At 39.1% G+C, this 19,393-nt stretch overlaps 1 protein-coding gene across 1 annotated transcript in view; it reads left to right on the top strand.

The window, feature by feature from the left end:
• Positions 1-17,404, top strand: part of Kcnd2 (potassium voltage-gated channel subfamily D member 2) — a 488,141-nt gene extending 470,737 nt beyond the window's left edge. Inside the window, exons 3-6 of the mRNA XM_048450949.3 lie at positions 9,948-10,043; positions 10,797-10,889; positions 13,518-13,765; positions 14,771-17,404. Of these exons, the coding sequence (XP_048306906.3) occupies positions 9,948-10,043; positions 10,797-10,889; positions 13,518-13,765; positions 14,771-14,948 (615 nt within the window). The 3' untranslated portion in view covers positions 14,949-17,404. The remainder of the gene's footprint in view (positions 1-9,947; positions 10,044-10,796; positions 10,890-13,517; positions 13,766-14,770) is intronic.
• Positions 17,405-19,393: the final 1,989 nt, after the last annotated feature.

Genomic DNA, 19,393 nt, shown 5'->3' on the forward strand with positions numbered 1-19,393 from the left:
TAATCCCTAACATCTCAGAGGCTTAAAACAAGGAATGGTGTTTTCACTAATGTGAGTGGATATAGATCAAGACCATGCTACTGGTCCATTATCAGTCTAGAAATGGAAACTCCCGATGCACTGCACCGCTACAGTCATGGGTGTGATGAATCACACTCTGCCTCCTATGGGCTTTCATGTAGTAGCCCCAGACCCTGGCGCCTCTGCTGCTTTAGCCAAAGTTGGTCAAGCAGCCCCTTTAGATTAACAGTGGGCAGAGAATGGCTGTCATGGGGCAGGCGGTAGAAAGTAAGAGGTGACTGTGAATAGACCTAATAACAGTTTATTCAGATACATATGGTTAAGAATTGTTATTAAAATATGATTTCTAGATCTAATTCATTTTAACCCTTATCCAACAGAGATCAGACGGATTCCAAATAAGAGAGGGCTGTGAGTGAGAGCCGAGATGTGTATCGCAGCTCTTTCGCTCACTTGAGACAGGAATTAGGAAAATCCTGAGCGTTTGGACCTGAGTTGCTGTTCTTTGGTTTGTTGTTGTTGTTGTTTTCCTAATAGTTCTTTTCTAGTAATTTCCTGTGCCTCTGAACTTTACTCGAAGTACTTATTTCCTCTAAAAATAATCCCAGTATATACTTGTGTGTAAAGTGGGGAAACAAGAAGACTATATATCTGTGTAAACTTATAGTTAACTTATAATAACTTGTAATTAACAACATTCAATGTTTACTGATGACTCCCTATGAGCCAGGAAATGGTCTAATATTCAAATCGTCATTTATATAGTCTTCACCAAACTCCAGGATTTGGCTGCCATCATTCTGCCCATTTAATGGGTGGGAATTCTAAAATTTCCAGGAATCAAGCCATTATAAGATATGTAACTAAAAAGTTGAAGAGCAAGCATTCAGTGTAAGCTAGCCTGAGCAAGGGGAAGGGCAGAAATCAGTTTTTCTCTACTTCTGAATCAGTTGAGAAGAACATTTGAGATGTAGTTTGGTGCCCATTGATAGTCCCTTTCTCTTGGTAAGACCATGAAAATCTGATTGGAAATCTAAGTTTAATAAAACCCTTAACACTGACATTGCCTGCTTCTCAGAAAAACTGGATGAGTATTAGTGCATATGCCTTCCTTGTTCTACATCAAAAGAGTTGTCTTAATAGAGTCCTTCTGCTTAGAAATCACTTTGGAAATCGTTCTTGAGCTTTCTCTGTACTTACAATGCTACATTTCCAGTACTCTGCATGGCCACTGCATTTTTCCGCTTTCCAGAAAGCATCGGCTTTAAAATGCCCAAACTCCATTCATAACTACATTTCATTTGGTGTACAACCTCGATAATTCAGTGCACCTGCAAGACCTCACCAGCAATTTAATGAACTACTGGTTTTGTGACTGGTCTCCTAATGGAGTTTAAATATGGTGGTCAGCAATGTGTAGCAACAGTAAAGCATAAACCCTGAAAAGGTAGCCCTTAGATAATTTCAGTGATTCCTTGTATGGATGGCACATTTTGCAGAGACCTCATTTATGTACAAGATCAGAGAGCATTTTTCCTTCTGCTTGGCCAACATTAGAGCTGGTTGCTTTAAGGAATTCCTCCCCCATTGGTGAACAAATTGCTAGCTTTAAATTATTATCCAGAGCAGCAATAAATAATTCAGACAGCATTTCTGTGGATTTCTAATAATTCCCTGGACTGGAAATGTTAAGAAAGAGAAAGAAGGGGGCAAAGGAGCAAGATGAACGGGCACTCTGCCGTTCCCATCCCTTGCAAGACACATCTGGAGCAAAGCTCTATGGACTGGTTCCAGGCACCTCTACAAGGGACCTTTCAAGTGGTTCTAGCCACACAGCAACATCCCTCTCCAGGGCACTCACAGACACTGTCTGAAATAGCAATCATCCTCCCAAGAGTTTAACTCTGACCATTTACTTGTCTCCATTCTAGGCCTTCTGTTAGTATAAAAACTACTTCCACACAATCAGAAGCACAAATAGCTGTGGGTTGTTTTTATTCTGCAAAAAAAAAAAATATCATGTATAACAACAAAAAATGAGAATACCTTTTTAATATTAAAATTTCTTTAAAGCAAGCAGTTCAAAGGCTAGACAAGTTCAAAGAAAGCCTGCTCTGACAGATGCTATAAATGTGATCTCGGCAGAATGTGCCCTGCTGTACTTACACAAGCCCATGGTCATTCACTCAAGGGTTACCTTGTGAGAGGTTATACTTTACGCATGCTATAAAGTACTGACAAGCATGTTGAAACTCCATGATGGGACCAGTTACAAAGCAAGGAAAATGCTTGCAAGTATTTATACCTTAATAAATTTGAAGGCCAAAGCTAAATAAATGTGGTATTATAAAGCACAATACTTGACAAGTGTACTTCATGAATGTTTTTTCAACATTTTCAAACTATTGTTTATATTCTAAACTTCTGCCAGTCTAATGAATTCTGCGTGTGACTACTAGAGAAATAGACTTAATAAAGCCAGATATAATAACCTAATATAGAATGCCCAGTAAAAAGCCTGAGTCCCATAAACTAAGCATAATCTCAAGACAAACGTGTATATTAAATAAAATAAGTTACCAAGGACTGTTTCCTACTTTCTATCTTGAGAGACTGGAAACAAAACAGACTAAATTTCCATTAGATTAAGATGATTTATATTAATCTGTGTCTGGATCCTCAGTGAGCAGATATCACAGGTGCAGAAAAATAAGCAATAATTCAGTCAAGCAGGCAGTCTACTCAGTAACAATTCAATAACAACAACACTCAAATGGACCAATTAAACTAGTATTATGAAATTGTTGTTTTCTGTGTTTGGGTCTGTGGCTGGCTCCAACCTTAAACAAGGAAGGAAACATACATTGCATGTGTGTGAGAGATTTTTACTGCAGTATTGTCAGGGGATTTCCCTTCTAGGTCCTTCCCCATACCAAGTCCTGCTTCCTACACATTCCCACCTTCAAAGCAAATGCATCATTTACTCCATTCTTCTCAACCCTTGATAGTCTTTACTCAGTACCAATCTGGGAGCGAAGACAAACTCCAACTGTGGTACTCATTTCTACCCCAACTACTGGCAATTTCACCTTATTAGATTTATTTTTCATCCAGTCATTCATAAATCAATATATTAAATGGTTTGTTTTCCAGAAGTAAATCTTAACTGGTAGAATACTAGATCATAAGGGTGATATTTTGAAGCAAGAAGTTATCCTGTTTTGAAATATGAATGAGACTACATAGTCATATGCCTACTCAAAGCTAACATAAATTTACCACATAATAATGATAATCTGATAATACCAAAACAACTGTCTCCATCCATGGTTTCTACAATGCCGTGGATGATTTTAACATGTCATTGCATTCATAATTTCTTGCAACGGTTGCATCATTATTTCGGTTTTACAGAGGTCTTCCATGTGATCACACACCTGTTGATTTAATTCCAAGACCAGAAAACTTTAGCATTATCCAAATATATAAAATTTGAATATCCATACATCTTAAAATATTAACATATATAATATATATGAATGACTTTGCCTCTGATACCCTCTCTCATAGTCCCCTGTGTGCCTCTCTTAGCTGTGAGTCCTCTTGCTCACTGTTAGTTTCATTTATTCATTGCACTGAGCCAAATCCCAGCACTGTGCCTGCCAAGGCTCCCTCTCTGGGGTTACCCACATGCTAGAACTGGGAATAGCACATGGTCTAAGATACTGTCTTCCACTCACGTCTTGCATGACTTTGGCTTGATTCATTTCTGGGGCAGCTGTTTTCCTTAGCAGATGGAAATAATCCAATAAACTCCTTCAGACCTTCAGAGCGGACAAAGCTTGGTGTGCCACATCCACATGGAACATTTGTGCAGTGAATGGAAGAAACAAACTGTGGTGTGATGTCTGGAACACCTGGTTTAGGCAGGGAATGTCGGGGTCAATATTTTAGGAGTGGTGAATTGTCTCAGGTTAGTAAGAAGAGAGACCTTCTTTCAGTCACTAGACTGCCAGGGATACCTCTATTTTTTCAAAGTATTGAAAATACTTTTTGATTCAGTAACACTATGGTTCAAAACATTTACTGAAATCTCATCCTAATTTGCATTCTGACTGCTGGTACTTTGCTACTACAGGAAGCTGCTATTTTCTACAGGGCACAAGTAGGGGATTGAAGGGACTGCTCTCTCTTAACCTCTCATTACACAGCCAGTATTGCTATGACTGTCATACTGAGTAGGCCACATGAAAAGCGAGTTCCTGAAGCAACTTTGTAAAGCAATCTCTTTCAATTACCTGCTGGAACCAAAGCTATAATCACAGATGGTAAAGGGCTAGGATTCAACAGGTATTTGGTATGGTACTCCACAGGATGCATTAAGCCAATTAACTCACAGTAGTACAGCAAACTGAAAGAAAAGTTTTGGATGAAATTAAGACAAATGAACAGGTGGTTCTTTTACTAATACAGTATATAGCTTAACACAAATGACTGTTCTGTATTTAAAACAAAAATTTTTAACTCTCTTTTCATTTACTTTTTCTGTCTTCCACATCATACATCTCTGTCCCATTCATTCCCCATCCTTGTGTATCTGCCTTCTGCCCTTGCAGCCCCCCCCCAAGAATATTTTAAGAGAGATCTGCTTTGGATCTGCAGGATGAGTCTCCTCACATACTCTAGCTGACCACAAATGGGATGGATATTGGAGTGGGCCAACAAATAACCCTGGTTTGCAGCCTGGGTGGTTACAGGATTGGTCAGCCCAACAGATCTCCTTTTCTCCTCACTTTTTTTTTTTACAGAAAGTGAAGACTCTTTATGTATTAGTGGTTGCTACTAGCTGATGTGGGAGGTCCTTCTGTCTATGTGTTGCTTTTATTGGTTAACGAATAAAGAACTGCTTTGAGCCTATGGCAGGGAAGAACAGAACTAAGTGGAAAAGCTAGGCTGTATGCTGGGGGAAAGAAGGGAGGAGTCAGAGAAAAGTCATGGTGCTGCCAGAGACAGACGATGGGAACTTTACGCGGTAAGCCACAGCTATGTGGCAAACACAGATTAATAGAAATGGGTTAAATTAATATAAGAGTTAGCCAATAAGAAGCTAGAGCTAATGGGCCAAGCAGAGATTTAATTAATACAGTTTCTATGTGATTATTTTGGGTCTAAGCTATCTGGGCAGCCAGGAACCAACAAGCAGCTCCTCCTGCTACAACTAGCATTTATAAACTTCTTATTATGTGATGAAAGATATGCCATTCTCCTGTGATGGATGGCAGTTTTGTTTATGGTACATGTTTCAAAGAAAAAAGTCATCATTACTCAATATTGCTGCCTAATACTTAGAGAATAGGTGAGAGGTGACTACGATATAGGAATTGCAATATACAAGACAGTAGTGATGGAGGAAAGGGGGCAGAGAAGGAGAGGAAAGAAGCACAGAAATGCAGGAGATGGAGAAGGGAGGGTGTGAAGCAGAAGAACAGAAGAGGGGTGGTGGATCAAATAAAGAATGGATGTCTGAGCAGTTGAAAGGATTGAAGTCACCATGTGCACTTTCTATAAATCAGTAGGTAAACAGCTGGTTTGCCATTGATTGGGACAATACTTGGCCCTTTCCTTACATTCTTGTCAGTGACATGATTTTGAGTTTGATCTGAAAACCTAGCCCTAACTCACAGCTTTTGAAGGCAAAGGTTTTCTTCCTACCTTCTAACTTAATTCTCCTGTACTGACTAAATATTTTCAGTGATCTAAGCATTATACTGACAACAAAAGTGAAATTTATCAATTGTACCCATTACATTCAAAAACGATCATGATACAGTACATTATTTTAAAGCGGAGTTGGCACACACAACGCACAAGGGTAAAGGAAGAGGAGAACCAAAGTGATAAATGGTGCTTGAGACAGCTCAACACCGCTCTCAAAGAAGCAGATGAAATGGGAAGTCTATAAAACCTGCCAAAGTGCGCTCTCTCTCTCTCTTTCTGTGTCTGTGTGTGTGTGTGTGTGTGTCTGTCTGTCTGTCTGTCTGTCTGTGTGGGTGTCGTCTCTCTTTCTCTCTCTCTGTATGTGTGTGTGTGTCTCTCTCTCTGTGTATATGTATGTGTGTGTCTCTCTGTCTCTCTCATACTTTCTCTCTGTCTGCCTGTCTCTGTCTCTTTCTGCATCTCTCTGTCTCTGTCTCTCTCTGTCTCTCTCTGTCTCTCTCTCTCTCTCTCTCTCTCTCTCTCTCTGTGTGTGTGTGTGTGTGTGTAGGTGTGTGTGTGTGAGAGTATGTGCCTCCCCTCCCATATGAAAACATGTCTGGCATCTGAAGTTTGTCACTACAATGCTCAAAGGAGGCAGCCTTGGTTGCTATGGCAAAGGCCACTTTAAATTTTTGATTGACAGGCATGCCTGTGACCCCAGATCTTGAGAAGCAGAGGAAGGAGGTTTAGGAATTCAATGACCATCCTGAGGCCAGCTGTGGCTCTTCTTCTTTCTCCAGGTCAATGACTGCACTGGTCCATGAGAGTGGAGGGAGCAGAAATGGGGAATAGGGTTTGGAGGACTGTGAGTATGACAGAGACAGCCAGCCTGGAGACAGACTTAGTCAATCTGATCAACTTTATTCCAGAGCATAAGGAATATATAGGATTGGGGAGCCTGGGGACTAAAACCTAATTTGTATTAAGTGGCACTCTCCTGTCACAAGGCTTAGTATGTGGCAGTAGGGTCCTATAGCAGAGCTCCTAGCACAAGTCCTCTAGCAGGAATCTGTGACAAGAGTCAAGCTAAAGATAAACCAGGCATCTGCTTAGAGACAGTGTTTAGATAAGGTCAGCCCTCAAGGTCCAGGGCCGCTATCCAGATAACAGAAAGAGATCAGGAAATTTCCACAGGGGAGGGAGGAAGTCTTCTGTAACTGGAATTTTTTCTCCTGCCAAACAGTTCACAAATGAACACTCAGAGGTTTATATTAATTACAAACTATTTGGCCTATTAGTTCAGACTTATTATTAACTAGCTCTTGAATTAATCCATCTCTATTAGTCTATATTTCACCATGAGTCTTGTGGCTTCTTACCTCACATCTTGCTTCTCTGGCAGCTGCTGGCATCTCTCAGTCTCTGCCTTCATTTTCCCTTTATATTTGCTTGGATTTCCCACCAAGTTCTATTTTGCCTGGCTACTGGTCAAATCAGCTTCTTTATTAACCAATGGTAATAAAACATATTCACAGCATACAGAAAGGCATCCCACATCAGTCTCCATGTTGTTAAGCTTTTGGAAAAAGCTGCCAGGCCATGATAGCCTGCAACCTCTGGCAGGCAGCAAGGCCTTCCAATAGCCAACTTCAGATATTTAATATACTCAAGGCAACCTGAGTTTCATAAGAGCCTGTCTCAAAACAACAACGAATGGAAGTTAATTATGCTAAAACATGCCTGTGATCCCAGCTTCTCAGGAGCCTGAAGCAAGACCAGTTCAGGGCTAGCCTCTACCACTTAGACAATCCCTTTCTTCAAAGTATTAAATCAAACACAGTGACTGAAAAGGTGGATCAGCAGTTAAGAGTGCTTGCACCTTTTGCAGAGGACTAGAGTTCAGCTCCTACCATTCCAATCAAGTGGATCAAAACCACCTATAATTTCAGCTCCAGGGGACTCAACATAATAATACATTATTTCTCTTTATGTCCTCCCATGTGCCCTGCTGCGCCAGCATGGCAGCTGTAGTTCTTCTGAGCGAGGGACATTGGGATTAACACACAACACAACTTCAGGTTCTGCAGACAAGCCTTTATTCTACTTTCTCACACAGTATATATAGCCCTCAGCAGGGGAGGCCAAGCCAGCAAAAGCAGGAAGCTCATCACCGTAACTCAATGGCTTAGGGGTAAACATCCTTAGAAACATTGCTGAAAACAACAGGTTGTTCCTGTTTTTGTTCCTGTTTTCAACCAACCACAAGAGTGCAAAACAGATCAAGTGGGGGTGTGAAGGCCTGTCCTCTAGGGACCCAATATGCCCTCCCTCCACACACCACCCTCCGTATAATCCCTGTCAAATTAAAATTAAAAAACCAACAGAAAAGTCAGGGGATATGAATCAGCAGTAGAGCACTTGCCCCGCATGCATAAAACCCTGGCTTCGATTCTCAGTACTTAAGAAACCAATATTTAGTCAATAGTTGACTAAAGAAAGCATGCTTCAGTGGAACAGTAGCATATCATACAGCCATGAAATTTATAGTTACCTGTGTGTATGTTCATAGATGAAGTTCCCTGCTATAGAAATTAAATAAACTACTTAATTTCATGTTCTCCCAGCTGTGTTACGATATGTACATGCATGTACTTAGCTTCTGACAGGACGTACACCAACCCAGACTACAGAGTGTAAGGTGAGAATAGCCAAGAGTCAGAGTAGTTGCCCTGTGTGGGTCTTTGTGATATTAGCAATTTTTTCATCTTTGTTCTATTTTTAAGAATGGTAACAATTTTTCTATTTTTACACTAAACAGCATTCTAGACCTTGAGACCTTGAGGTAGTGTGATTATGGATTGTTCACAAAAGGGGTAGTGGACTTCTTAGAGTAAGTTTGCAAGAAACTTCTTGACCAAGTCATCCCCCTTGTTTTGTTGCTTAAGCTTGTTACCCATGAGTCCTAAGGAGTGGTCCCCAGAATGTGCTGTACATGGTGGGAAATCAGGCTTCCTCCATGGTAGTCAGAAGGTGGTCATGTAGCAGAGACTGGGAAGCTCACCACTCACTGTTGTGGTAGATAATGCTGCACTGGCGATCTCATTGGAACTGTGACCAACTGAATAATCATGAAATTCTCCAAACACAAGAGCAGTCTACGGAAAATGTTTTGAAAGTTTAGTATTTTTTTTTAAATCCGTTTGGATAGACTCATTGCATACTTTATCTCAACAGATTCAAGAGTAAACCAGAAATAAAGTGACTATCTCAATGAACAAACCTGTGCAGACATCAAATGACCTAAATTCAAGGATTTTAAGATCACATGTTGTGTTACTTATCCTGGGCTCTCCATTGATCAGTTTCATAGCATAACTGTAAATGAAACAATGAATTAGGGTCTGCAGGTGCTGGAGAATAGTGAATTTAGAGAAAGATCGGGAGCTAAGGAGAGGGGTGAAGAGAGAAAGAGGGGAAAGGAAGGGAGAGAGCGAGGGAAGAAGGGAGGAGAAAATGGGAAGGAAAGATAGGAGAGAAAAAAAGAGAAACAAGAAAGAAAGGAGGGCGTAGAGAGGGAAACAAGAACATGGTAGAGAAGGTGGAGGGGGAAGTCTCAACTCATTCCTGGAACCAAGTTGGCTAAGTTTTAAATAAGAAACAAGTGACATGAACAAGAGTTGACAGCTGCTTTGCTGAGCCTGTGGTTTCCTCTTCATCACATTACACAGATTGGAGTAAGTATAATATAAGTTAAGTGATACTGCTATTTTGCTCCTGAAAAAATTGAAAGAATAACAAAATAATTTGACCTTACTGTAAAGATGAATCCTAATTCTGAACTGCCCAAGCCAGCTCCAAGACTGTTAATAAGAAAACACTCAAAACTGGGAGGACGGTTTTTAATAGTTTCAGCTGGGAAGCAGGTTTACTTTGAAAATATGTCTGTTGATCATAGGATTGCACAGGATGCATTTTCTGCAGGCCAGCACCACGGTTCAGTGAGTAGAAGCTTGGCATCCTAAGACCTGAGTCTACAACTCAGAAACCAGCACGAGATCTCTATCAAAGCGGTGCTCTGACCACCACACATGTGAGCTGTGACACGCACACCACACACAGCACACACGCACGCGGCCATAAACAATAACTTCTTTTAAAAGAGTTCATTCTCTGACTGATAAACAGAATTCATCAGTGTTCACAGGATGTTTGATTTTCTTCTCCTGCAGAAAGCAAGACTGGCCAGGATCCGGGCAGCCAAAAGTGGAAGTGCAAATGCCTACATGCAGAGCAAGCGGAACGGGCTCCTCAGCAACCAGCTGCAGGTACAGACAAACCCTTCACTTGGCTGTAACCATGGGCTCATCAGCATGATCGTGATTCAGTTCCACTTAACCGTATGATCTCATTGTGGGTGATTATGACAATGACTAGTGAAATAGCAGGATGTTATTTTTATAACTTTCCACTGTACATTGCAGTTGCCTATAAGAGCTCAGAAACTGTGCTACGACATTTTTCTAGTGGTCATGATTTCTGTTTTCACTAAGGAATTCCAGCTCCACGTTGTCCACTGACATTCTGTCCACTGTGAAATGGATGATGTAAAAACTTCTCATTCATTCAAGTACTTAAATTTATTATATATATTTATTCAAATATAAATATATTTAAATATGTATATATTAAATATATATATATATATATTTAAAAGTACACTTTGATAGGAGTCTGGGGTGAGATGTGCTATCTTTCTTTACTTCCAATGGAGAGAGAACAGTATTCAGCAAGTGTTACAAAGGCCACATAATCACAGCAGAACTGGGCAAACTCCTGATAAACTCTGTAATACTCTAATACGGAGTTCCATTGTACTTCAAGAAGGTGCAGTCTTAAAAGACAAAATGGAAATGAACCTGCTGATTACCCAGACTTAATTATACATTTGTCTATTTTTAATGAGTAAGTGTTGCCAGTCAGACTCAGAAAGCAGGCCGGAATTCTCTGCACCCGTGGGTAGCCCAGATTCTCCTAACTTCCAAATTAAAAGTCAGTTCCGTGTCTTCCCTGTGTTGCAGTCTTCAGAGGATGAGCCAGCCTTCGTTAGCAAATCTGGATCCAGTTTCGAGACCCAGCACCACCACCTGCTTCACTGCCTGGAGAAAACCACGGTAAGGAAACAGCAGAGCTGCAACCTTGTACCCTGATTGCAATGCTGCTCACCTGTGCAAACATGATGTCTCCTAGTTACAATTCAACATGGAAATTGCTATAGTTATTACCGATGCTTGGCCTTACGAGGCTCCATTAACTCCAATCCAAGATACCAGATGAATAAAGAGTGACAGATACCTTCTAATACCTGTCAAATAAAGTATTTTTCTTCTGTGTTTGTAAAACTATTTAAACAGGAAAACTAATAAAATTTCAAGTGTCCTTATATCTAAATAAAGAAACTATCAATGCTGTCACAAAAATGAAAAGGAGAGAAAGGATGAGAAAGCACATATTTCTTTTATTCACAGGTATAATGAATAGAGATAGATATTTAAAAATTATATCTTTAATATAAAAAAGGATAATCTGAGAGTATCCCTAGATACAGAGAAGTCTCTGTCTCCTGGCTTGCTTACTATCAGTGGGAATTCTTCCACAGCAAAGGTGTCCATGTGCATCACAGTCTGTGCCCATGAAACAGAACGAAGTGTTTATCATTCATGTATCAGGTCAGCTCACCCACCAGTGATACAGTATAAATAGTTTAAATTCTGACATGTCTCTCATCAATTTGTTTATTCAGATACACATTCCGCAAATATATATCACTTGCCTATTCTGTATCCGGTAGTGAACCAGATCAAAGATACTATGAAAGCACTGTGAACTCCACCACCATCTAGCCTCCACTGATAAGGCAAAACAGGAAAGATGGATGTGCTGGGGAAGGACAGTGAGCAGTTTCAGCATCAGAAGGGGCACAGTGTGAAGCAATGAGGAACCATGAGTAGACAGACTCAAGAAAGTCATCCTGGGCGCCTCTTAGTTCTTTGGGAGGCTGAGAAACACAGATGAATTTGGAGTTAGTCAAAGACAGCGTGACAGCAGAAGACAATGTAAGGGATGGAGAGATGGCTCGGCCATGAAAGGCTTAGGTTCCCACCTGCAGGAGGATTTGTAAGTGCAGACATAGAGCGGACAGGTGGTAGAGGAGGCAGAGAATGAGTCCGAAGGTCACCAGGGGGCGCAGGAAAGACAGTGGCCCGGTCCTGCGCTGTCGAGATAGATAGGTGATGATTATCTCATGAGAAGCGAAAAATTTAGAGATTTAATTAGGGAAGTTACATGACTATATTTAAATTTTAAATAAAGTTCATACATGCGCTTCTAATGTAATCGGAGAGCAATTTGAAATTGGGTGATAGATTAAAAATAGATTATGTGTCACTCTTTTGTCTTTGCCCCTATTTTATCACTGAAAGATATTTCTAAACAAAAGTTAAAATGTCTTCAGTGCCAAGAAATACAGTCTAATATGAGCTACCCAGAAAAATCGAGAGCAACCAGAAGCAAACCGGCTTCTTTGATTCCACTCCACACGAGATAAGTCCGACTGCCGTGTGCTACGACTGTTATCATGTGTGCTGCGTGTGCACCGGAAGAGAAAAGCACAGATCATAAATCCTTTGTGCAACAAAAAGCAACATGAAATTCTGTCACCTAATCATTGTTCTCTGCACTCTGAAGAGTAGAATGTTGAATTCTGTGTACTTCAAAATGCTACCCTCAGCAAAGAAATGACAAAATGAATAACTAAAACAATCTATTTCCCATTAGACTATGAATTGCTTCAACTGTTTTACTAATATTTTAGGATGAGGGATGGTTAAGTAAAATCTAAAATGTGCAAAGCCTTTCGTTATAAGGCTATTTCTACACACAGAGAGATAAAATAGTGATTGGAGTCATTCCCCAGTAATTGAAGCTAAAGAATGTTTGCTCTAACATTTCTGAGGCAAAATTCCTATGTAGGCGTTGCAGGAGGTAATTCTTCCCTACTTTTAAATTAAAATTTGTATGTGGTCTGTAAAGCATGGTCCGTGAAATGATGCACCTCTCTGTTTGTCCTGAGTGCGGAGTTTGGAAAATAGAAAGGGTAATGAATAGGGGTAAGGAAAGATCACCAAAGCTTGGAGGTAATCTCTTGTGAGATACATACGTATGTTACATTCTTTACTAATAAATAGAAGCTTTCTGCACTTTGAGAATCTTAGGCTAGCATCAAAAGGAACAGGTCTGCTTGAGGTTTCTCACTGTCTAATTTAAAATGTTTCTATAACACATGAAGGTATTTGCTAATGTGTGACAGGAAATCTAACTTAAGACATTCTGTTTCAGGTGTCTCTTTTTATAAGTTTAGTCTGCATAATAATGTCACTAGGAGTTTATAAATTTCTTATGAATATTATTTATATTCCTTTAAGAGGTGTTTTTAGTTTATGACATCCTGATTTTATGCTTCAGTTAACAAATGATATTTGAAAAGAAAATAAATGTTGGCCTATAAGTAAGCATTGAGTCAGCTTGCTAGTGTCAGCCTCTACATCTCGCTAGAAAGATTCTTCTCCGCGAAACAATTTCCCTAGAGGAATTTTTACTTTGATATTTTAGTCTTTTGGACAGTCATATTACTTACCTATTGGATAAAGTCTAGCCAATTTTTTAAATGGTGATGTTTAATGTCTTTCCATTAAACAACCATCTCTCTGCTTTCTTAACATTTTCTCCCCACTCTTGCACAGAACCATGAGTTTGTGGATGAGCAAGTCTTCGAAGAAAGCTGCATGGAAGTTGCCACAGTTAACCGTCCTTCGAGTCACAGTCCCTCCATGTCTTCACAACAAGGAATCACCAGCACTTGCTGCTCACGGCGACACAAAAAAACTTTCCGCATTCCTAACGCCAACGTGTCGGGAAGCCATAGAGGCAGTGTGCAGGAGCTCAGCACGATTCAGATCCGATGTGTGGAGAGAACCCCGCTATCCAACAGGTACCTGGGATTGACCTGTAATCTGGGCTTATGATATAAATGCCTGTCCTGGTTCCTAGATCGTGTCTGCTGCAGTCATGCTACAACCAATATGTCCTCTACGTCCTCGTTCCTAGAAGAAAAGTGAGGCAAAACTGACAAAGCAAAGAAAGCATTCAGTAAGGATGAAGAGTTGCATTAGGAGGCAGAGGGATAGCTTCTTTGATAAATTGATGGCCATGAAAACCTAAGGACTTGAGTTCAAGTCCCCTAGAATCCACATCAAAGCTGGTCATACATTGCAGGGGCATATAATCCCATCACTTGGGAGGCAGCGACAGGCAATCCTGGGCACAAGTTGGGTAGCTAGACTAATTGGAATTGGTGAGTCAACCCTGTCTCAACACATAATGTCCAAAGTGACCAGGAAGATACCCAACATTAAACTCCCTGCTCCTCCCTCCTCCTTGTCCTCATGGGAAGTTTGTGACATAGGAAGTTGTCTCACTTTCTACAAGTGATAAGACTATTACGTGGAGAAAGCTTCAACTTTTAGATATTTAGAGCTGTTATTTTGAGGGTCATATATGACCATAATTAAGTGGGTTACTTTCAAGGGACTGTACATTTCAGCAAAACACTGCCTCTAAGATTTTATGGCCAGAAATGTTATACAGTCTCGATGAAATGATATTCCATGCTGGCACCTTAAGCCTCTCAAAGGCTCCATCAAAGAAAACTATTTCACTTTGCTCTTGGACATGTAGTTGTTATCTGAGCTCCTTTTTATATTTGTATAGAATATACTGTGAGAAACAATTGATTGAAGTAAGTTGAGCATGATTTTAGGAACATAATTCATGTTAATGAACTGACATGTAAGATAATATATATTAAAATTGTTTCAAATATGCTATTGTTTATGTATTTAAATACTATTTATTAGTAGTAAAATATACATTCTTCAGTTACAAGGAAAAAACTTCGATAGCTTACCTGTTCAAACCTACTTTTCTCCCTCATCAGCCGATCCAGCTTAAATGCCAAAATGGAAGAGTGCGTTAAACTAAACTGTGAACAACCTTACGTGACCACAGCAATAATAAGCATCCCAACACCTCCAGTAACCACGCCAGAAGGTGACGACAGGCCAGAGTCTCCAGAGTACTCGGGAGGGAATATTGTCAGGGTGTCTGCTTTGTAAGACAACTGTCCCAGGTCTAAGAGAATTGGAACCCTGGCTATGAAAAGAATCACAAGTAGAAGAAAGAAGAAATAATAACCCTTTTTGCATATTAAGACAGTAAACCAAGAAGTTTGGAAGTGGAAAAAAGATAAAGCTTTTAAGATTGAGGATATGAATCAGAAGAACAAAGGGCATTTCAAGACAGAGTTCGACCTGCTCACAGAGGAAGACTCTGTGGTCCTTTGACTTTGTGAATGAGCACAATGGAATACCATCTATTGATGCTTCTTATGATCAGACTCTTTTTTAATAAAACAAACAAAATGAATCTTTGAACATAATGTTCCAGTTGAATGCAAAACAAAAAAATATATGGAAAACATTTTGATAAAAATTTTTCCTGTTAAAACCATGAACATTGGCTCTGGCGAAGATTATCATAGATGAAAAAAAAACTCATACGATCCATTTGTATGGACTGAAGGAAACCATCCTAATGCATGCTAGAATTCTTTGGAGCAATGATCTCAGTTTCCTTATGTTGTCTTCAGAATAGGCATGATAAACTATACCTGTAGAAAGGGGAACTTTCTGTGCACTTACAATGAGCTGATTGTCCATGTTCCATGGTGGGCTGTGCAAATAAACTCCTTTTAGCACTGCAGTGTTTCTCATGGGGATGCACACTAGTAAATCTAAAGTGTTTGGATAGTTCAGTATTAATTATTGTTTAACCTTGCACCTAGTCATTGTTAAACTGCAATAATTCATTCTATATCTGTTGTATCAGGAATCAGGATTATTTTGGACTCTCCATATATTCATAGATACAGTAAGAGCCACATTCATAGAAAACCTTCTGGTGTGGCCAGGCTTTAGGTGACTTTTTAATCCAAAACTATTGTGTCCTAAATGTTTTTTGGTAGTATTCTTTGATCATCTGTATTCCAGTGACGCAGTGCTTTATCTGTCCCTGGATCTCTCTAGTGTCTTTCTACTGGGTTTTCCCATTAATGACAGGATTAGTATGTACTGTAGTAAAATACAAAAGTTTCCTATGTTTATATTTCCCAACTGGTTATTATAAGTAGACTGTCATTAATCCCCTTGACAAAAACTAGAGTAAAGGAGTTGACATGAAATACCTCCAGTGTTTTCACTCTTTGTGGAAAACACAGACCCTAGAAACATCTATATGTATTTCATGAGAGGAGTTACATGGGACTAAACATCACAAGACTGACGATCTCAGCATCTGTCTCAGTGTATTATTTATTTTGTTTCAGATCTTGAATACATTTGAGACCAACTGAGATGCAGAGTCAAACTGAAGTGTTTTATGTAGCAATATCTAATGAGAGCAGGCTTTTGAAGTCATCCAAGAAAGCAACAACTCATCTCAAACGATCCTGTGTATCACAAGGCACAAAGTTCTCTGCAAAATCAGGAGGACAGCAGTGTGATGATGTGAAGTTGACCACTTTGTACATTTAAGTGAAAAGTCTTGCTACCTTTTCACCCTTAAATATCCGCAGACATGTCTGCACGTGACAGTGTAAAAAGTTTAATGTCATGAAAAGTTTTGTTTATTCCAAACCACCACTGTAAGAACGAAAGCTTAGTTTCTATACATGGAAAGAGTTAATAATTACTCCTCTGCCATAGAGGTTTGAAAATGCTTATCACAATTTACCATAAAAAGAAATTAATCCAACCATTTTCAGATAAAGCCAGAAATGATCGATTCCCGTTTAGAGAATAGCTTCTAGAACAGGGCTAGGCACACAGTAGATCTTCCTAAACAGCTGAGTGTCAGGGAGGAGAACTCAACTTTCTCTTGGGAAGACCTGGCTTTATCCCTAGTGCGTCCTTTAAAAAGTTACTAATCTTCCTACGGCGTGAATACTAACAATTCTATTAACACCTGCCTCTTGTCATGTTGTGCTTCTAGAGCAAACATATAGTGAACCTTCTTTGATGGCAATTGTTGAAAAACCTTTTAAAGTATAGACTAAGAAAAATACAATCAGGAACACTTAACATCTTTTGATTCCCAATAAGAAGCTCTATTTTCATGTTCTTAATAGTAAAAAAAAAAATGAAATACACTTAGCTTATTTTGGTTGATAATTATTCTTCCTCTTTTGAATTGTCATTTATCACAAATTATTGATTTCTGCAGATTTTCACAGAAAAGAAATTTTAAAAAACTTTTTGATGTTTTAGGTGATTTAAAAATATACTGTGTTGGTGGTGAATGACTATTGATGACTGTGATAAGTGCATCTGTATTGTAAGTGAAATGTAATTATTTCTGTGTATCATATGGAGTAACTAAGGTCATTGTTTTTTGACAATTTTGTTTGAAATTCATATATCTTATTTCAAAGGATAGCATAATATCGGCATTATGCTGGAAAAATAGACTTTTGGAGAATACTTAAATAAAACACGTGCATGCTTGAACAGGACAACCTGGTTGCGTAGGACCCTTTCTTCTTAGATTTGATTCCTTTACAAAAGACGTGTCACACGCAGCGTAAATCTGAGAGATCTCTGTGCTCATGCAGATCAAAAGAACTCAGTAGTTCACCGTAATCTAAACTGGTAAAGCTTTTCTTCACTAGTAGGACACCAGGAAGAGGCTTGATAGGGAAGAACAGTCATTTTTGAATGAAATTTTGAGAAGGAAAGGAGGCAAGCCATTTAGTACGGAGACTAATTTTCACTCTTTCGGTATGTTATAATTTTGGGTATACAGTATCCATGTTCTTGTTAGTTACTTTCCATGATGGCCTGTGAGCTCCTCAAGTGTCAGTCTTGGATTGGAAGGGTTCTTCGCACCTCTCTTTCCTTACCTTCAGTCTCAACCATAGCTTGGAAATAGCCTCTGGGGAGTTATACTCACGTCTGCCAACAACCCTGCTCAAAAGAATAAAAACAGTTCTTGCTATCAAACATGAGTCTTCTGAGTCTCGTAGGGCAGGCATGCATCTTCCCCAAAGAGTTATTGCAGTGTTTGCTTTGTTAACTCATGGGTGGAAGGATAGTTATTAAACTGTGCGAACCTCAACAGAATTTTCAGTACAACCATTTAAAAACTAAAATAAAATTTTAAACTACTTCTATCTCAGCTAACTGCATTTAGGAGAGTAATTTTTATCCAGTCATTATGTTTTATTTCTAAGCAATTAATAATTTAAAAAGAAACTTGTTTGTAATCATTATATTTCTAGCAAAGGTTTCCCCATGAAATTAGCCCACACTTTCTAAGCTTGGCTGTTTACTGCTCGCTTTATACTTCCCTCTTTCCACTTCAAGCATTAATTACTCTGGTTGCTTCCTCCTTTCCCTAGTCATTTCTTCTTCTTTGTTTTCTATAGAAATTCATTAGTCATATATTATTTATTCTACTCATAACTCAATTTCCTGAGTACATATCATAAACTGGATACTCCATTAAGCACTAAGAAAAATAACTATTAAGAAACTAGATCCACTCTGTGAGTTCAAGGCCAGCCTGGTCTACAGAACAATTTCTAGTACAGGCTTCAAAGCTACACAGAGAAATCCTGTCTCAAACAACCAGAAAGAAAGAGAGAGAGAAAGAGAGAGAGAAAGAAAGAGAAAGGGAAGGAGGGAGGAGGAAGGGAGGAAAAAAGAAAAGAAATAGAGAAAGAAAAAAGAAAGAAAGAAAGAAAGAAAGAAAGAAAGAAAGAAAGAAAGAAAGAAAGAAAGAAAGACCAACAGAACTCAATAGCATTGTTGGAGTTACTTTGTTCCATAATGTCATGATGTCAGGACATTTTTTTTAACTTTTGTTTCATTTATATTTTTTACTTTATTTCATCCTACAGGTTTGCTTATGTAGTACGGCTTCTGGCTTTGTGCTTTTATGGGATTCCTGACTGTGTGAATGAGAGGAAACAAGTCTGTCTCTGGGTCTATATCTGTTTCGTGTGCCATTTCTTGGGTTATTTTCATTCTTAATGTTTTTATTTTTTTTGTTTTATCTTATTTTATTGTTATTCCTTAGATTCCTGTTTGTTTTCCAATGAGAGACATAAAAGAGGTAGAACCCTAGGCAAGAACTGGGGGACATAGGGAAGAGAACTATATCAGAATATATTGCATAAAAAATATATATTTTTTCAGCAAAAGAGGGTAAAAAGTAGGCCACATTTCCTCAAGGAATTACATAGTGTCAATGGGTGGAAGCAGTCTGTGTCTTCTGGCTACTCACAGCCAGTACTGCAAAGATCTGCCTTGCTCAATACTGACTTAGCCTCATCTCCCGAGGACATTTCCCTAAAAAACGCTCTGTGTGGATAGTGGTCTTACAGTGCTGTCTCAAATCATTCCACCATGCTAATGAAATCTTCTCTGTGGAGGGCAAAAGGTCAACATGTGGATTCTTGTTATTCAGAGAAAACCCAGGAAAATGAAACAAATTCAAAACAAAG

This window comes from Myodes glareolus, chromosome 25, assembly GCF_982192425.1.
Source record: "Myodes glareolus chromosome 25, mMyoGla1.1, whole genome shotgun sequence".
Classification (NCBI taxonomy): Eukaryota; Metazoa; Chordata; class Mammalia; order Rodentia; family Cricetidae; genus Myodes; species Myodes glareolus.